The sequence below is a fragment of the Mastigoproctus giganteus genome, chromosome 6 (assembly GCF_048544385.1).
Source record: "Mastigoproctus giganteus isolate SK-2022 chromosome 6, ASM4854438v1, whole genome shotgun sequence".
Taxonomy (NCBI): Eukaryota; Metazoa; Arthropoda; class Arachnida; order Uropygi; family Thelyphonidae; genus Mastigoproctus; species Mastigoproctus giganteus.
This window is the reverse complement of record NC_143580.1, coordinates 182,315,069-182,336,760: the sequence shown is the minus strand read 5'-3', so window position 1 is coordinate 182,336,760 and position 21,692 is coordinate 182,315,069. Positions and strand designations below refer to the sequence as shown.

Sequence of the window (21,692 nt, the reverse complement as noted above, 5' to 3'; positions counted from 1 at the left end):
TGAGAGTAAAGTAAATTCACTTTAATGGAAAGAATGAACAGCATTCACTGGACCAAGTACGTTGGCCATATGGGACAAGGTAACATAGTTGCTTCAGTCTAATGGCATTCACGATCAGTTAAATTATTTCCATTGATGAGAAGTAAGGATTTTATTAGCATTAATATTAATAATGGCCACATGTGCAAGGAAGCCTATGGCTTATGGCAGCATTTCTCAAACTGTGTTCTGTGAGATGCGAATGGCAAGTGTTCGGCAAAAAATCATAATTAATAATTTAAAAAATAAAGAAATTCTGCATATTTGTGCTGTTCATCACTTTTGTATCATTATAATATTTAGCAATTTTTTTCGGTTATTAATATACTGGTATAAACTAATAATCAAATAGACCATGGAACACTTTATTTTCAGGGGGCTTTGCACAGAGAAGTATGCATAGAAGTAATGACATCTACGAAAAAGTAGCAATGTGGTGATTTAGTATGCCATTTGTAAGCGATTTAGCCTGGAGTACATGGGGTGAAAGAGAGGAGGAAGTGAACTGATATCATAACTAAACTCACTTCCTTGTATAAATTTTTTTTGATAATTATCAGTATTTCGAAATATTATTATTAAAATATATGACCACACAATTATTATTAAAATACGTTGAAAAAAGTTCACATATTAAAATATGTTTTAAAGTTCCTTTTTTCAACCACTAATGTGGTTGAAAAAAGGAACTTTAAAACGAGAAGTAAAGTACTTCTATTAACACAACTGTGGTTGATGAATTGGTTTGGTTTGGTTTGGATTTTATTGGCACATTAGCATCTGTGGTTGATGAAAATGAACACAATATTGTCACACTTAAAAGTGAGGATGAACAATTGCAGCCTTTTGTTCCCCAAAAATCCAAAGTGAAAAAACAGGAACCAACTAATAATAAAAGACCAAAACAGAATTTCGGTTTTACATGTGTTGGAAATAAAGATACCCCTGATGCACAGTGCGTCATATATAATAAAATATTAGCAACAGTTCTTTGGCTCCCGCTAAACTTGTGTTTCTTAAGTGTTCCGTGAATATGTTGTGAGATGAAGTGTTCTGCGTACCAGCCAAAAAAAAAAAAAAATAAGTAATAAATAAATAAAATAATAATAACAAAATACAATACATAAAATTAAATAATAAGAATGAAAACACAAATTAATAATAATCAGAAGAAATTTTTTTAAAAAAAGAATAATAATAATAAAAATTAATAAGAGAAAAGGAAATGGATAACCTATGCATTTCCCCTCCTCCCATAGGTAATTATCCAGCTGACCTTTGAATTTCCCAAGACTGTCAGCTTCTACCACCCATGTAGGTAACTTATTCCAGTAATTTATAACTTGCTTGCTAAAATAAAACTTCATTGAAACAACACTGAATCTAGTCTAAACAACTCCCCCTGTAACTTGAAATTATGGCCTCTAGTTATAGAATCATTTATAACCGTGAAAATTTCGTTCTTATTCATTTTGCTTAAGCCTCTCAGCGCCTTAAACACCTCAATCAAGTCTCCTCTAAGGTGCCTAGTTTCCAAGCTCTGCAATCCACACATTGTGTCTTTCCTCGTATGGACGCCCTTTTGTCGATCTCACCAGGCGAGTTACCCATCTTTGGACCCTTTCAAGAAGCACCGTCTTTCTTTAGGTGCAGTCTCCATAGTTGAACACAGTATTCCAAGTGTGGTCTAACAATAGCCTTATATAATGGGATTATGAAGTCCTTATCTCTACTAGCAACTGTTCGATAAATCATCGATAGGACACCATGAGCTCTCCTTGCAACAAGTCTACAATGCTCGGAGAACTTCATATCTGATCATATCATAAACCCAAAGTCCCTTTCCTCCACTACCGGCTTTAGTTCAATCCTGCCAAGTGTATAAGTTATTTTGGGGTTACTTTTCCCCAGGTGCAATACCTTACACTTTGCAAGATTAAAGCATAGCTGCTATTTTTCTGACCATCTCTGAAGTCTATCTAGGTCATTCTGGAGAAGCTCTGCTTGGTGGCAATCATTACCTACTCTACCAATCTTTACATCACCTGCAAACTGACACATTACACCCTCCATCCCTTCATCAATGTCATTTATAAAAATCAAAAACAACAGTGGTCCTAATACTGATCCTTGGGGAACCACACTTCTTACATCAACTCAATCTGAGGAATAACCATTTATCACAACCCTCTGCCTCCTGCCCTGAAGCCACCCTGCTATCTATCTAAGATTTTTCTCTGTGATTCCAACATGTTCCAGCTTATAAAATAACCACTTGTGTGGGACTGAGTCAAATGCTTTGCTGAAATCCAAATAAACAACATTGAAATTATTCTCCAAGTCCAGCTCTTGAGTGACCCTGTCAAAATAGCTAACCTCCTCACCATCACCTCCTCATTTTCCTCACCATCACCCCCATTAACCTGCTGAGTGGGGCAGACATCAGTAGAGCGTCATCTGAAACTCCAGAGTGGGCACTTGAAAGCATTCGTCAGCATTGCACTGCCAGTATATGATATAACAAAATTTTATGCTCTTCCACTGCATACAGTTGTAGTATGTATGTAGTAAAATATAGTATCACAACATTCATTGTTCTTTATTTCATAGTATAGCAGTTTTTCATAACATTCTAGCAACTGCATCATAATACAGTCTGTTAAAGTGAAGTTTTACCACAGAAGAATTGCCTGTAGCATGTAACAAATTCTAGTTTTTATTTTATTGTTTGCTCTATGAATACTTAAATTCAAATAATTTAATTTAATTGCTTTAAATTTTCTGGATACATTGAAGTTTAGAAAGAAACCATTCAGTAAAGATAAATGAATTAGTGCCAATATGTAGGCCAAAAGCAGACAGAAATACATTGCATTTCTGATTAGTTTTTAATGTAACTCTTTAAAAGCAAAGTTTAAAGAGTCACATAGAAAAGAGGTAAAACAGTAGATGAAATGAAATGGTTTCGGTGAAAGCAAGATTAATAAATTAGGTATAACAGATGCACCTAAAAGCACAAAGCAGCATTAAAGGATGCAAGAGTATATGTAATTTGTATTAATATTAAATTAAATAAGTAAGTATAAATGGATGTGAAAGTTACACAAGGTGCCAGTAAATATAAGGGTGAAGAAAGTAGAAAAGGAAGAACAGTAGATTAGTAAAAGGTGAAAATGTTAATATCCTAGAGGTTATTATGAATTAAGTAAATTATGGGCTGAACTGCCAAGCCAATATAAAGTGGGGGAACTGTAAAGTAAAATTAGTACAACAAAATGTTAATGAAATGCAAATAAAAATAAAATGGTATAAAATAAAATTAAAATTAAATGGTATAAAATAAAATAAAATGTCATCAGATATAGGCGGAAAACAATTTTAGTAAAAGGTCTAATATAGGTAATGCAAAAATGCTTGATCTGATGGCAGCAGAAATAAATATTGATACACGATCAGGTATTTCATCAGGGGACTACACCTGAGAATGTATCAGGAACTGCATTTCTATATTTATTATTAGCCATATGATGCAAAGAAGCCTGAGGCTTATGCTGTGCCAGCCAAAAAAAAAAGAGAGAGAGTAGAAAGGAATCACCAAGAAAGAGAAGAATGATGATATCAAACTCAGACCCTGGGTTTGTCAAGCCCATACTCACTAGATGTGAGCCCCTGGAGTTACTACTTATCCATAGTAGTAGAAGAAAAGTGAAAGGCCAAAAAGGAATGAAATGAAATTAGCACTTTTTAATACTTTTTAATTAGTTGTTGTATGGACAAGGTAGTCCCAGTGTAATTTCTTTAGGTAAAAATAAGTATTGTGTTAGGATAAAAATGGTTAATATCAATATATTTAATATAAGCATAGAGTTGGGATAAAAATGGTTAATATCAATGTTTAATATAAATATGTGGCATTTAGTATAGGATTTAATTTTGTATAGATAAGAAATCAGTGTATTTTAAAAATAAATTTGGAATGAGCAAATGGTATAAGGGTGAGTTATTAAATTGAGGATGGGGAAAGGAGTATTTTAAATAAATAAATAAATTATATATTATATTTATATAAAAATTATATATCAATCAATAATTTTAAAACAGCTTGTTTTCCCCTCATCCATTCTACATATCCTGATAACCTTTTCAAGTCGACAACAACTGTTCCAACACCACCCAAAGACAGGTGTATTCTTATTACTACAAACATTATTAATTTTTCTCTTTATCTCTTTTTTTTTTTTTTTTGTTGTTGTTGTAGTATATTTTCTGTTCTATGCTAAGGGACAACCAGTCAGGAGTTCACAAGAAACAGAGAATACAAGAAACAGTGCTGTATTTAGCAGTCACAGGTTTGAAACCTGGTCACTCAAAGCAAATGTACTTATGCACCCTGACGCTTGACCACTCAGCTACATTCATCATGCAATGCCACAAAGGAATTTAGTCTGCCCAGTGCCATGTCAAAAGAGAACCCTCTCCCCAGCTTGAAAAATTTTCTACAAACCCTTAATTCTGCAGTAATAGTATTAGTAGCGGCAAATAATGCCAGTAAGAAGCTTAAGTGAGAGAGAGAAAAGGAAAAAAAAGCACTTCTCATATCAGAGGCAGGGGGGGAACTACTTCCCATATCACCTGTCTATTACTGCATATAATTCGTCTAGTTCTTCCTTGAATTTATTCAAACTGCCCACTTCCAAAACACCATATGAAAATTTGTTTCAATAATGAACTACTTGCTAACTTAAGGAAAATTTCCACAGATCTATCCAGCAATCATCCTTTCCTCACTTTATGTCCCCTCATGTATGTTGTCTGAGCAAGGAAGGATGCCATCAGCACTGAGCTTACTTGATCCATTCAAAGCATTAAACACCTTAATCAGATCACCTCACAGGTGTCTAGTCTCTAGACAATGCAATTTTCAGAACTATAGCCTTTCTTGGTAAGACCACCCTTTTGTTCTCCTCATCAATCTCACTGCCTTTCTCTGTACCCATTCCAGCAGTTCTACATCCTTCTAGAAGTTCTCCAGACCAGTATGCAGTACTGAAGATACATGCCTTCCTTATCCATGATAGAAAAGTTCCTGTATATCATTGACAAAACCCCATGAACTGTCCTGGCAGTCTGCCTGCACTGTTCGACAAATTTCATATCTCACTGCATAATTACCCCCCCCCCCCAGATCTTTTTTTATTTTGCAATAACCTGAGTGTGACACCACACAGTTGGTACATTACTCTGGATTACTGCTGCCTATATGCAGCACCTTGCATTTGTCAATGTTAAACTTCAACTGCCATTTCTTAGCCCATCTGCCCAATTTTTCTAGATATTTTACAGTAGCTTACCATGATTACTTATTAATCACCCTGTAAACTTTTGTATCATCTGCAAACTTAGACATTAAGCCTGATATGCCTTCATCAATATCGTTGATAAAGAGCAAAAACAACAATGGCCCCAACACCGAACCCTGAGGGACTCCACTAATAACATCAGTCTACAAAGAGCAGTTTCCATTGATAACCACACACTGTCTTCTCCCACTCAACTAACCCTTTATTCATTGTAGCAACTTGCCCTTAATGCCATACTGCTCCAATTTGTACAGTAGTCTTCCATGTGCCACAGTACCAAAAGCTTTCCTAAAATCCAAGTATATGATATCAAAATTATTCTTTGCATCTAGTTCCTTAGTGACCACATCATATTATCCAATCAAATTTGTCAGACAAGACTTCCCCTTAACAAACCCATGCTGTGTCTGAACTATACCTGCAGTCTTGTCTAGATGATACTGCAATGCTTCTTTAACCGGTGCCTCCATTAATTTCTCTGGAACAGAAGTTAAATTAAAAGGTCTGTAATCAGCTGTGTTTCCCTTTGCTCCTCCTTTGTGGATTGGGATCACATATGCACATTTCCAGTCCATAGGTACCTTCCCTGAGTCCAAGGAAGCTGTCATAATTATGGCTAAGGGTTTGCTTACTTCCTTTGCTGCCTCCTTTAATATAACTGGATACATCCATGCCATGTGCCTTATGTTCAACTTCAACAATTTCTCCTCCACTTTGTTCTCAGTTATTACAAAATCATTTAGCTCTCTTTAGTGTTTGATAAAATTCTGGCATTCCCCTCCTTGAATAACTCCTCATGTGTGAATGTATATGTAAAATATTCATTCAGTTTATGAGCTAACTGAGCATGATCATCAATAGTCAAATCATCTATGTTAAGTGGACCAATCCGATTCATCCCTTTCCTTCTAGAGTTAAAATAAGTAAAGAACGCTTTTGCTGATTTTCTTTGTATCCTTTGCCAAAGTTTTCTCGTAATCTGCCTTCACCTGCCTGACCTCCTTCGTGACTTGATTATATCTGCCATAGGCTCCTGTGTCCTGATAATTTATATGCATTCTATGTATTTCTCTTCTCTATCATGAGCCTCATAAGGTGCCTCCATAGCCGGGTGGGCAGGAGCAGCAGTGCGTAGCACACGCTTCTTGATTAGACCGAGGTTCGAGCCAGTGACCACCAAATACGGAGGATGCGGAAAGGTCAGGAAATGACCACCGCATATCCCCGGAGCGATATGGACTTAGTTGCTAATGCTCCTAAAAAAAAAAAAAATGAGCCTAATTAATTCATCTGACATCCATTTATCTTGAACTAAACCTTGAACAGTATATCTTAGTTGGTATGAAAAGTGTATTACCCTCCAAGATAAAGTCCCTGAAGGCTTCCCATTTAGAATTTTCTGTTGGTAACATCATCCGTTGAACCCACTGTATAGAATTTAAAAACTCCCTGAGACCACTGTAGTCACCTTTATGAAAGCAAAATTCCTTCCCCTTATCCCTGATGGTAGTTACATCTTTAAGTAAATCCCACATCGGTACACAGTGATCACTGCCACCTGGTGGTTGCTTTATCTGCAGATTCTTAATGCATGAAGAATCACTGCTGATAATCAGATCAAGAGTATTACTCCCTCTGGTTGCCTCTTAAACATGCTGCTGTAGAAAACAGTGATCCAATAAATCCACAAAAGTCTTGCAAATGTGTGAGTGATGAACCCATAAGTTTCAGTCAATATCTGCAAAGTTAAAATCGCACATTATAAGACATGATTTACTGGCCCACTATTTCTCTGCACAATTCTCATTATACTCATCAGATTCATCAGGCCTATAACACACAACTACTGTCATTTTCTCTTTCCCAGTGCTTATGTCGCACCGCGCTGACTCAACATTGCACTGTCCACCAATGTCAATGGATGTACTTCCTTAGATTTTATGTTTCTTAACTAACAGCATATCTCCTCCTCCCTTCCTGCCCTGTCTATCCTTTCTGTACACATTGTACTCCCCAAAATTCCAATTCTACATTGCATAAATCCGTATGGCACCACGTCTCTGATATCCCAACAATATCCACTTCTGATGTCTTGACCAGCACTTCAAATTTATTTACTATACTCCTAGCATTGGTGTACATGCAAGTATATATACACCGATTCTTACTCTTAGTTACCCTAACACATCCATTGTATTTACTTGTTCCATGATGACTCCTAGGACCCTTGAAATCCCAAGTACTTCGCTTTGCAGGCTGCTGCTCCTTCCAATAGAAGCAATGCAAGAATCACTTTCACTTCTGGCCGTGGCTACTGTTAATCTATTAGTCTATGAGGCCCTCCAAGCTAGCAGTTTTCTGACCCACATAACACTGCCTCGATAGCCTCAGAAAATATTCTTGCGGCCCTTCTATTTAAATGTATCCCATCCCTGTAGAAACAATCTCTCCTGTTAACAAGCACAGACCATGCTGAGAAAAATTCTACCCCATGAGCCTTGCACAATCTCTCCAGGGCCGAATTGATTGACAAGGCTCTCATCACACACTCCCTCCTATCATGTCTGGGCAGAATTGCAGACACTTTCACATTTAACCCTAACCTAAATCATGACTTTTTTCAACATTGACCTGTACTTGTTAAGTAAGTCTGCAGATCTCCTACTCTTGGTGTCATTAATGCCAACATGTACAACAACACCCTCTGTGTTCTTAAAAGATGATATCTGCTCTACATCAACTTTTGCCCCTGGCAGACATACCCCGGTCCTATTAAACTTATCCTTTTTGCACAATACATTTCCCATCTCCCAAAAATAGTCACCAACAATAACTAGCTCCTGTGGAACCAGCACATTCTGCCCTGAAGGTTGCCACTGTGTTGCTTGATGATCAAGTACAAGTTCTGACATTGATGTGGGCAGCTGAGAGCTTCATGGGTCCCCCAATTTAAGTGCTTCGAGGGCATCTACCCTGTCCTTCAAGCTCTCCTAAAGGCCCATAACAATGCTGAGTTCGCACTCAACTTCACTCTGCTTGCATCGAGCACACACAAATGTTGTTGTCATTTGGTTTTTAAGAGAATTAGCAACTAAGGCCATATTGCTTCGGGGATATGCGGTGGTCATTCCCTGACCTTTCCGCATCCTCCGTATTTGGTGGGCACGGGCTCGAACCCCGGTCTAATCAAGAAGCATGGAGCTCACACAAAGACATCTCCCTTGGCAACATCATTTCCCGTCTCAGAAAGGTCTGCAAACATTTCACAAGCTGCACATTTCTTTAGTCTGTGATGTGTTGGAGAATCAATCGTCCCCTTTGGTTCTTCCCCAAGCCAGAGCACTCCTGTTAGTTTGTGCCCGTTGCTTTGCTGCTCTAGTTTCAGATATGATTTCCGTTTAAATACGATTTAATTAATTAAAAATGAAAATTAATAAGGTTAATAAATTTAATTGATTAATTTACTAAACTATACTGGACTATACAATAATATACTAAGCTAATGCAGTAATACATAGGCACCTCCGTAGCCAGGTGGGAAGGAGTGGCAGTGCGCAGCACATGCTTCTTTATTAGACCAGGGTTCGAGCCTGTGACAACCAAATACGGAGAATGCGGAAAGGTCAGGGAATGACCAGCGCATATTCCCGGAACAATATGGCCTTAGTTGCTAATGCTCCTAAAAACCAAATAACAAACAAACAAACAGTAATACATATTCCTCTATGTAGTTTTATGTTATACCTTAGCTATCAAATTGAAGATATATGTTATCAAGTTGTGCTATAATGTAACGATCACAATGCTAAATTAGTTATATCCTTAGCTAAATACAAAAGATATATGTCCAAAAAGTGATTAAAACCATCAAAATACTTATTTATTACAATTTAAACCTTACTATTCTTCTGAGCTACTGATTACACTTCAATATTTTGAAAATATGCAAATTTGCACTCAATTGCATGTTTCACAAAATGAATACAATGATATTTACAGCTGCAAGTATGTTTGAAACATTGGATTGTGGGGGGGCCAGTAACAAGCTAGACTGCTGTAAAATAAATGACAATCTTGGATAAGTCTTACAAAGCTACCGAAATTGAGGAAAGTTAAGGCTCCATGGGTGGACAATACACATCTTGTTATACTGCATGGGGGGGGAGGCTACATTTGAGTGTATCAACCCACTAGAAATGTATCAACCATCTTGGAATCTAATGAAATCATCCATCATTAGATTCCAAGATGACTCCTTTGGGCTGTGTAAGAAGTAGTGAAACTACATTTGGAATACTGCATTTGTGTTTGGAGGTCATACCTAAGAAGAGCTGAGCAGCTTCCATAAAAGGTTCAAAGAAGGACAATCAGATAAGTGAGGGGCAGTAGTGAATGAAAAATTGCTAAACATCTTTTCTCAGGTTGAGGGTGGATAATCGGCCCCCTCCCTGCAAGGACCTGAAGGGATCATTAAAATGAATTTGGAAAGATATATTCTCACTGGCAGAAACTGGATGGGGAGGAAATAACGTGTGTGTGTGTGTGTGTTGACATGCAAAAAAAAGTCCTCTTCTTTGCACTATTTAGCCATTTTAATACAAACTACTGTAGTACAGAGTGTCAATACAATATGGTTTTAATTCATATGAGCAATCAATAGGTATGAGAAGAGTTGTAAAATTGACATGTGGCACAATCTGAAATTGGCAAATATTGTTTTCTGTAAAGTTTCAGGACTCCAGGGAAAACATGAAGCCAAGACTGGATGTGAAATGCTTGATTTGGAATGTGACTAAAGTTTCTTCAGATTGTGATTAGGCTAACCTCTTTACATTTTTTATTGTTTGAAAAAAATAAAAGCATGTTTAAAACCATATTTTTGTATATATATCTTGTAATTAGTTTATCAATTTCCAATTACTTTCTCCTCCTACTCTCTAAATGTACTTGAAATGTACTGAAGATTATAGCAATGTGGCTAAGTTCATTTTAAAAGACCAAATATTTTAATATATGGGATATTATCAAAATCCTTTTTTTTTTTTTTAAAGGGTACCTGAAATTTAACCATTCTCAAACAAAAAGCAACTTTATGTCATTGAATTTTGTAGAACAGTTAAATTTCAAGTTCAATATTGCAGTTATAAATAATTAATTACTGCTTGAAATGGTATTCAGATAAATCTTATTCTAATCTAAATTTTAAAAATTATTCAAATTAATTAAAATTGAAAATTTAACTAAAAGAAAAAATATGATTATTTTACAAAAAATCCTTCAGCAACGAACATTAAGAATACAAATTTCATTTACCTAAACGGCCTTTCCTTTCTATGTGAAACGACTAATCTGTCTAGTGCACCATCAGAAGTTGAAAGTGGAGAAAGTCTCAAATGTCCAGATAAATGATGCAGTTCTGTCACACTCCATGGCCTATCTCTGCTACGTCTTTTCTTACTTCTCATTACAACTTGGAATGAATGCTCGGCATTGTTTGTTTGTTCTGCACAGTGGCCTTTCTCTTCCCTTGCTAAAGAAACAACCGTTTCCACAGAACCATAAGATCTTGTGAGAACAAGACTATTGTTTTTATCATCAGAGCTAGCTGACTGCTCCCCTTCAGACTCATTAGTGGTATATTCTCCACTTGCATCACAGGAACTATCAATAACTGGACTGCTTGTAGTATCTACATTCACTTCACTTGCTTGGTGCTCCTGAGAACCAGTGTCACATGTAGAAGAACAAGTCTGCAGCCATTTACGAACTCTAGATGTCCGTGTAGATTTTTTACTTGACAATAGAGACTTTAACCCACTACTACTATCCTCACAAACAATTTTTTCTGCTTGAACTGATAAATGATGAATATTATTACCACCAAGTAGCTGTTTTAAGTTATCCATCTCTTGACTGGGAGTAACAGTTGTATTAGAGTGATCTGTACCTTCTCCTGTAAGAGTAGAAGACAAGCAGTGACTACTATCGAGGGCAGACAAATTTTCCTCAAAACTTTCGTCCATCTCTCCCAACACTCCAACTGTTTTATTAATTTCTTGCTCATTACTAGCAAGTTCAGTGGCATCCTTGATAGCTATATTATTATGTACAGAATTATAATCCTTATTAGCTTTTAAGCTTTCTTCACAATTCTCTGCATCAACTGGTGTCATTTTATAAAAAGAAGAGTCAGGCTGTGAAAATGATGCTTTGCTGTTTAGAACTTCATGAAAATCATCACTAGGAAAGTGACAATCTTTATATGTCATTAATGGATATTTATCAGGAGCAAGGTGAATTTTACAGGAAGACTTTGGACTGTTACGATTTTGCAATGTGTAAATACTATTAGCACCAAGTACAGTCCCCTGCTGTTGTCCCATTGTAGTATACTCTGATATTAATGGCTGCTTGTGATTTCCAGAAGTGTAGTTATAAACTGTAATAAATTCCTGCCTTTCATCATTTGATAAATGTGTTGAACTTTCACTAGAATATCCAACATCTTGTATAATTTCAAAAGGACCTACTGTTCCACCGCACCCAGCCTTTAATTCTGCTATACCAGTAGTGCCAACCATAACTCCTTTGTCATTTGTATTAGGACATTCTCCTGGAATACCACAGATTATACCAATTTCTCTGGTTTCATTGTCTATTTGATTTATCTCTATATCTTCACAGTCACCAACATCATCATTTACAGGAACATCCTTCTTTGTACTATCAATTTCCATTGTTAATCCAAAGTCATTTTGATAAATATCATCCCACTCTCCACTAAGTCTTGGATATTTTTTAACTGGTTCTTCACTAAAGCTGAGTTCAAAGTTAGGATCACCAGGAAAGAAACCCTGGAAATAAACAAAAAATATGATTACTATATGCAATATTACTTTTGCAATATTAGTTATCTAATCAGTAATAAAACTAAGAAAAAAGCACAGAGAGAGAGAGAGAGAGAGATTCCTGTAAATGCATGTTTGTGTGTGTGCACACATATATATGCACATTTTGATTAGTGTATTTCTTAACCAATATATATCTCTCTAATTACAGCAAGGATATCAGCTGAAAATTTATATACATAATGATTTATTTTAAAAGAGGGCAGCAATAGTATAAAATATTTCTTATTACAGAATTGATCATATAGTAAATATATTCAGTCAAAAACAAAAAAATCTAAAAATTAAGTAATTGTTTGTAGAGAAAATTTAACAATATATATCAAAATAAAAAATAAAGTGGCAAAAGGTTGGTTTCTTTCCAATGAATAAATTTTTTCCTACAACTATAGATTAGTGTCTGCTGAATAATTTAACATCTTTCTTCTGCAAAAACATATTTGAAAATACATCCTATCATGAAGCAGCCATTACTCAGCATATTCAATTATATACCAGTATTTACTGAATAGCTAGCTCCCTATGCTGATCTGTCTGTTTAGTTTGCCAAGTGTTCCCAGTAACACATACTTAGTGTTAATGATCATCCTCCATTAAGTAAAATATTTAACGTACATAGCACTGTCAAAATTCTAACATATTGCTGCTGCCCTACTGCATTTAACAGTAAACTTAAACTACATAATTTAAATAACATGCCACAAAGAAAATGGCAAAAGTCAAGATGAAACAATACCATTTACAGTTTAAAAGTTACTCTTAACAGGCAACTCTTAATAACAGACATCACTGAATTCAATGGCAAAATCATTAATTTCTTTATAATTAGTCATCTCTCAACAGTTGACTCTAAACACAGCTGCATTTTTGGAAGAATCCAAATTATTATTCCTTATTTACTCCATTACTCCTTATTCTTCTTTCTATAATTGACAGTGGGGTAAAGAGCTAAACATTTGTAATGGAAACTTCTCACTCAGTCGAAGGGAAACCTGTTAAAATAACTTGCATTTCAACTACTTCAGCAGACACAACATTTAAATAAATGAATACAAAACTTGGTGCCATCGCTGATAAGGCACAAAATTTTGGTACAGAAAAGTCAGGGGAACGAGGGGAGGGGGGCAAAAACAAAATGCATAACCTCCTAATTTATTTTGTACATTTATTTACTTTTTTTTTCTCAAATTTGATTTCTCTAATTTGATTTTTGTGCTCAGATTTAGATCTCTCTCTAAATCTGAGCACAAAAATCACATTTGAAAAAGAGTGATGTGGGCATTGCGAATTATTTTCCACAAAATCCACAAAACAAGCAATACAACTACAACTAACAATCGTACAGTTAGGATATTTGGAACATTCATACTACTGAAGGAGGATTATGAAATTAAAGTTATAGTTGCTTTACCAATATTTGACCTGTGACTTACAGGGCTCTAAATGATGGAATTTAGAACTATTCAACTAAAAGGTAATGGAAGAATTTAGCCATATTTACCCCTTCCTTTCAGAATTCTTTACTGTATCCTTTCAAAGTAGCTAGCTGAATTATTATTTTTAATTATCTATTTCATTTGAAGTTGCAACTAAGCAATTATGCCTGCATAATTGCTTATATTGTATATGAATATAAGCATATATATATATATAGGGTTAGGGTTGTTTTTTTTTTTGCAGTCTAGAATTCTCAAAAGAACAAATTTCCCCACATCAATTATCTTAGGCTTTTGTGGATTTATTGGATGATTGTTTTCTACAGCAGCATGTTCGGGAGGCAACTAGAGGGAGTAATACTCTTGATTTGATTATCAATAGTTATTATTATTATTATTAGCCATATGATGCAAGGAAGCCTGAGGCTTATGCTGCACCAGCCAAAAAAAAAAAAAAAAAAAAAAAAAAATTTATGATATCCAGCTCAGGAACCTGGGTGTGCCAAGCCCATACTCACCAGATGTGAGCCCCTGTGATTCTTCATGCATTAAGAATCTGCAGATAAAGGAACCACTAGGTGGCAGTTATCACAGTGCGCTGAAGTGGGATTTACTCAGAGGTAACTACCATCAAGGATAAAGGGAAGGGTTTTTGCTTTCGTAAAGGTGACTATGGTGGTCTGAGACAGTATTTAAATTCTATATGGTGGGACCAACTGATGATGTTACCAACAGCAAATTCAAAATGGGAAGCATTCAAAGAATTAATCTTGGAAGCTACCAGGCTTTTCATACCAACTAAGAAATGTTGTTCAAGATTTAGGCCTAAATGGATGTCGGATGAACTAATTAGACATCTGACAGAGAAGAAAAATGCATGGGATACATATAAAATAACAGGTGACACAGAAGCCTATGGTAGTTATATGCTAGTCTATAATCCAGTCACAAGGGAGGTTAGGCAGGCAAAAGCAGATGAGAAATCTTTGGTAAAGGATGCAAAGAAAAACAGCAAAGAGTTCTTTACTTATGTAAACTCTAGAAGGGGATGAATCAGATTGGTCCACTTGATATCGATCTTTCAACTGTTGATGATCCTGCTCAGGTGGCAAACAAACTAAATGAATATTTTGCATCTGCATTCACACATGAGGAGTTATTCAGGGAGGGTAAAGCTAGAGGTGTATTAAACTCTGGCAGTAAGCTAGATGATCTTGTAATAACTGAGAGTAAAGTGGAGGAGAAATTGTTGAAGATAAACATAAGAAAGGCACCTGGCGTGGATGGAATCTATCCAGTTATATTAAAGGAGGCAGCAAAGGAAGTAAGAAAACCCTTAGCCATAATTATGAGAGCTTCCCTGGACTCAGGGGAGGTACCCATGGACTGGAGATGTGCAAATGTCACCCCAATCCACAAAGGAGGATCAAAGGGAGACACAGGTAATTACAGACCTGTTAGTTTAACTTCTGTTACAGGGAAATTAATGGAGGCACTGGTTAAAGAAGTATTGCAGGATCATCTAGACAAAACTTCAGTTATAGCTTGGGCACAGCATGGGTTTGTTAAGGGGAAGTCTTGTCTGACCAATTTGATTGGATACTATGATGTAGTCACAAAGGAACTAAATGCCAAAAATAATTTTGATGTCATATACTCGGATTTCAGGGAAGTTTTTGATACTGTTGCACATGGAAGACTGCTGCACAAATTGGAGCAGTTTGATATTGGAGGCAAAATGCTGCATTGGATAAAGGGATGGTTGAGTGTGAGAAGACAGAGAGTGGCAATCAATGGACACTGCTCTTCGTGGACTAATGTTATTAGTGGAGTCCCTTCAGGGTTTAGTGTTGGGTCCATTGTTGTTTTCTATATTTATAAATGATATTGATGATGGTATATCAGGCTTAATGTCCAAGTTTGCAGATGATACGAAGGTTGGTAGGGTTGTTAATGATAGTACACTGCTGCAACAGGATCTAAAAAGTTGAACAGATGGGCTGACAGGTGGCAAATGAAGTTTAACATTGACAAATGTAAAGTACTACATATGGGAAACAGTAACCTCAGAGTAATGTATCAACTACACTGACAATGGTACTAAACTGACAGTGGTAGAGAATGAAAAGGACCTGGGGGTAATTGTGCAGGCAGATATGAAGTTTCCTGAGCAGTGCAGATGGTCTCTGCAAGAGTAGCTCATGGTGTATTGTCAATGATATACAGGAATTTTTCTAGCAGGGATAAGGAGGTGATTATCCCCTTGTATAAGGCAATGGTCAGGCCACACCTTGAGTACTGTATACGGGTCTGGAGGCCTCATTTTAAGAAGGATGTAGAGCTGTTGGAACAAGTACAGAAAAGTGCAACAAGATTAGTGAATGGAACAAAGGGTTGCTCTTACAAAGAAAGGGCTTATGTTTTGCAAATGACAGTGTCTGAAGACTAGACACCTGCAAGGTGATCTGATTGAGGTCTATAAAGTCTTGAATGGTTTGAGCATGCTCAATGCTGATGGGATTCTTCCTATTGCTCAGAATAATCACCTGAGAGGACATAAATTCAAATTGAGGAAAGACTGTTGTAGGATAGATGTGCGGAAGTTTGCCTTTAGCCAGCAGGTGGTTGAGTGCTGGAACAAACTTCCATCTGTTGTTGTAGAAGTTGATAGCTTAAATAGATTCAAGGCAGAACTTGAAAAACATCTGGAGCAAGTTGAGAAGATGGTTGAAATAAGGGGTTTTTTTTTTGGCTGATGCTATATAAGTTTGCTTTCTTGCATCATGTGTCTTTGCTAATGCTAATCTTCTGCATTCTAATAAAAGTAGGACAGTGTAACATAAAACATACTGCTTTGTATTTGTGGATGAGCTCTTCAACAAGGCACTGCCATTCAAGAGACTTCAGCCATAGTGTATGCCACCTTCGCTCCAAATTAACAGCCACCCGCCTAATTCTTTCAGTGTCCCAGAAGAGTACTGGTGCTGTGCTCTCTTCACTTTTTACTCCCAGCTGATCACACAGTTTTAACAGTGATGACACATATTTGCCTTGTGATTCAATTTCTTTCTGAAGAGCCTAAAGAAAAATTATATATTCAATATATGCATTTTTTGTAGAGTACAGACAACAGTAATAACAATAAAATGAAAAATATGAAAAATTATAAAAACATCTGCAAAATAAGCTTTCTCAATCTTTTTCTTATTGCAATTCTTTCACTCTTCAGTAATCATGTAAAAAATTGTTATACAAATGATTAGGGGCATGTGAAACCAAAGAAATTATTTGCTTTGTTACTAAATTAATACAAGCAAAAGTAAAAAATTACTTTTTGCAATACCAGACCAAACATTTTTAAATAAAAATTAGATGCACACAAAACAATTAAAATTTTCTGATTTTTTTTTATACAGTAGCCCCCCCCCCATTTTTTAAAGTAATTAATGTAAATCATATATCTGTGTTTTGGTAAAGATTTTTTTATATTTAACTCAAAAATACTGTATCAATATAAAATATGCAAGAATTATGAATGGATTAATTTCAAGCAACACCACACTGAAATTTGAAAGAAATTTTAAAGCACTAACAAAACAAAACAAACAAAAAAATTAGTTAATGTATGCACAGTGTGTTACATTTCAGGCATATTCGATTTTTATTTCTTAAATAAATTGAATTTTTTTCATTTTCTGTGATTAATAAAAGTGAAAAGTAAATTACTAATTATCTCACTACCAATTAATTACTGATTGATTTTATAATAATGTACAACAGTAATTGGTTTCACTTTACTGCATATATTCTCACAATAATATTCACTCCATGTTTTTGTAATACTTCGTAATCAATCAGCATGTGAAATGCAACGTGCATTTTATACACTGATTTAAAAAATTAAACAATCATTGTATGCTATCAATGCTTTCATAATGCAATTTTTTAATAACAATTTAAATATAACAGATATTTAACATCTCTGATGTGATTAATATAGATAAACAAACAGAATCCCGATTTATGTATTTAGTTTGTGTTTGTTAGGTTTTTTTTTTTTTTTTTTAGGAGCATTAGCAACTAAGGCCATATTGCTCTGGGATATACGATGGTCATTCCCTGACCTTTCTGCATCCTCCGTATTTGGTGGTGACGGGCTCGAACCCCGGTCTAATCAAGAAGCATGTGCTACGCACTGCTGCTGCTTCCCACTTGGCTACGGAGATGCCTTATGTATTTAGTAAATTGAAAACAAAAACACAACTTTCTCAAACCATAACTTATATATAAACCAAAAACATTTTGTTTCTGCACTTTTGCTATATTGCCCATTCATTCTTCAAACAGCACATGGATAGCCAATGTAATACGTGTGAAAAGAAAAATAGTAATTCTCAAATTCTTATTTTTCTGATTCTGGAATGGTTCGACAACTTTCTAAAAGAGATAAATATACAATTTCATAACAGGTTGTCCCATGCTACAGCTACAATATATGTCATATGGATAGCCTTTGTGATACGTATGAAGGAAAAAATAAATAAATAAATGACAGATTTATATGTCTTGTTTTAATAAAATTTTGGATGGGCCAACAAATCTTTCTAAAATACAAAAATATAAAATTTTGTAAAAATTTTATATTTTTGTATTTTAGAAAGATTTGTTGTATTTAAAAAATTAATGATTGAAATGGAAGATTTGCTTTTTATTTGGTTAGAAGATTGTAATCAGAAACGCATTCCTATTGATGGAAATAACATCAAGATTAAAGCTTTGAGCCTTTTTTCTTCATTAAAAGAAAACAAATATCAAGGGAATACTTCAACATTCTCGGCTAGTAAAGGCTGGCTAGAAAATTTCAAAGCTCGATCTGGCATAAAAAATATTAAATTAACAGGTGAAGCAGCCAGTGCCGATAAAGATGCAGCAGCCAAATATCCCATTGAACTGAAGAAAATAATTGAAGAAAATGGGTATGATTATCGTCAGATTTTCAATGTCGACGAAACTGGCCTTTTATGGAAAAAAATGCCAACAAGAACATTTTTGGCAAGAAAAGAAGCAACCGCACCAGGTCATAAAGCATCCAAAGATAGATTAACACTTCTACTTGGAGGTAACGCTGAAGGAGATTGCAAATTGAAACCGATGCTAATTTATCGTACAATGAACCCAAGAGCGTTAAAAGGCTGTAACAAGCAATCCCTTCCAGTAATTTGGAAATCAAATAAAAGGGCTTGGGTGACAAAGCAGTTGTTTGAAGAATGGTTCACTATGCATTTTTGTCCTGCAGTCGAAAAATACTGCAAGGCAAATAATTTAGATTTCAAAGTTCTTTTAATTTTAGATAATGCCCCTGGGCATCCTACCTCACTCACTGATTTAAATAACAATGTGAAGGTTATATTTCTACCACCAAATACGACTTCTTTACTCCAGCCAATGGACCAAGGAGTTATTTCTACATTCAAAGCATATTATTTGAGACGAACTTTTGCTCAGGCAATTCAAGCTACAACTGGAGATGACGCAATCACACTCGATGAATTTTGGAAAAAATATGATATTAAAGAAGCAGTTGAGAACATACACAAATCGTGGGAAGAAATGACGAACAGCTGCATGAGAGCAGTCTGGCAGAATCTTTTGCCTGAATGCGCAAGTGATCTTTGCGGTTTCATTAATCCTGTCAACAAAGTTATTGATGAAATTACTACAATTGGAAAAGACCTCGGCTTTGAGGAAGTAGATTCAGAAAACGTTAGAGAATTATTGGAATCGCATTCAAAAGATTTAAGTAACGACGATCTTCTTGAAATTGAGCATCAACGTGCATACGAGGAAGAAGACGAAAATGAAGCAGAAGAAAAGCAATTTGCTCCCAAAGAAATTTCATTCAAAAAAACTTGAAGAACTATTTAATACACTTGAAAAAGCAAAAGAACTCATACTAGAGATTGATCCAGATGCAGAGAGAAGCATGAACGTTCGTCGAGGATTAGATAAGCAAATTGATTGTTATCGCAAAATCATGGAGGAAAGGAAGAAAGTTCCACTGTTCAATCGAAGTTAGATACGTTTTTTTGCAAAAAATAAAATTCAAATCATACTATCTTTGTTTAAATTTATTCCTTAATAATTTAAGAACTATGCAGTGCATTATAGGTACGTATTGAGTAAAAAAATATGTTTTTATAATTTTCAAGGATTCATTATAATTATTCCCATTGTTTCTTAAGTTTGATTAGTGCGGTTTTAATATGTGCGGTATATTTCAAGGATTCATTAACCGCACTAATCAAGGGTTTCCTGTATATATATATATACAGGAACTCCCCGACTTATGGAAATTTGATTTTATGTAAGTTTTTGCCGGCCAGTGCAAACTTTAAAAAAATCATGGAAACGTATTTTGCATCCTGTAGGAATAAATGTAGGTATCATAAAAATATTGTAATGTGAACCCAATAGCATATTGTTTTTTTTTTTTTTTTTTTTTTTTGTAATTAGTTCCAAGTCCTTGGAAGTTGAAAATTTTGTTATATTACTAAGCTTATTTTTTTCTCTCTAAAAGGTCATATTTATAATGGAAATCGCACTACACTTTCATCATTATCATATGTTCCCATTATATTTGAATGCTTTCGTGATATTTTTCTAAAGCACGTTTCTGGAGGTCATGACTGTTCTGGTTTATTGGGCTTTTCTGTTAGTGCATATAATTATAAATGGGTAGTAAACTTGATCTTAGTGCATTTGTGATAATACTGATAACTGCAATTGTGTGGGTTTTTATGCTAAGGTATTATGGTGAAATGAGTTCCCCTTCACTAAAATCTTCAATCATATAAAAAACACATTTTCAGAAACTTCTCTTCATTCCTATTTGCGTATTACAATGATGAAGGGAAAGCAACTAACAAAAAGTGCAAGTGGTGGTAGTGCCAGGAAACGAAACAAAATTGATTTAGAAATAAAGATGAAAATGATTAAGAAGTAGAAAGCAGGACAAAGTTTGTCAACTATTGCAAGGGAATTAGGTCTCACTGCTTCAACAGCGAATACTATTTTAAAGGACAATGCATGTATAAAAAAACATGTCAAAGGATCGATGCACTTAAGGTCAACAGTGATCACAAAACAGCGTTCAGGTGCTATATCGAAGATGGAACAGCTGTTAATATGATGGAAAATCAGATTCAGAGCGCATGCTAGGAACAAATTAACTCATAAAGTTGAGAACTACCTGTATATATATATATACAGGGTGTCTCAAAAATATTGGTACAAATGTTTTGGGGAGGTAGGTAACATCTAAAGGAATGTAAATTGCACAGGAACCCATAACTGGAAATGTCACCGTAAGTCGGTACATGGCGCTGTTCATCAGTTTGCGAGAGGGAAAATTTCTGGTTTACTCATTCAAGCAGTAGTCGCTGTACGAAGAGCATGCATCAATATACGAACTGTGAGCTGGAAGCAATGTGCACCTAGTGTATGGATTAGCAGAGGGCATACACGGTGTGCACCCCCATGCGGCACAACATCGCTTCACAATAAATGTGTGAGCAGTATATCGGATCTTTCTTGAACAAGTTCTACCAGGGTTACTTGATGATGTTCCAGCAAATGTGAGATGCAATATTTGGTTTCAACATGACGGGGTGCCTGCCCATTATGGAAGGTGTGTTCGTGACCATTTGAACAGGCATTTTGGGCGTAGATGGATTGGCCGTGGTGGATCCGTTGCCTGGCTCCCATGCTTACCTGATTTATCGAGCCTTGATTTCTTTCTGTGGGGGGCCCCTGAAATCTATCGTGTATGAATCACCTGTGGAGATGGAAATGGATCTCGTGGCGAAACTCATCCGCACTGCTGTCAAAGAAACTCCAGGTGTGTTCAACCGTGTCTGCCAATCCATGCTGCGTCGGTGTCACGCATGCAT

At 35.6% G+C, this 21,692-nt stretch overlaps 1 protein-coding gene across 5 annotated transcripts in view; it reads right to left on the bottom strand.

Moving 5' to 3' along the window:
* Positions 1-21,692, bottom strand: part of LOC150084794 (uncharacterized) — a 496,975-nt gene that overhangs the window by 102,721 nt on the left and 372,562 nt on the right. For all 5 annotated transcript variants that reach the window (XM_090376602.1, XM_090376604.1, XM_090376605.1 and 2 more), the window contains exons 8-9: positions 16,594-16,821; positions 10,713-12,253 (exon numbers count right to left, since the gene is read on the bottom strand). In XM_090376602.1, the coding sequence (XP_090232728.1) occupies positions 10,713-12,253; positions 16,594-16,821 (1,769 nt within the window). The remainder of the gene's footprint in view (positions 1-10,712; positions 12,254-16,593; positions 16,822-21,692) is intronic.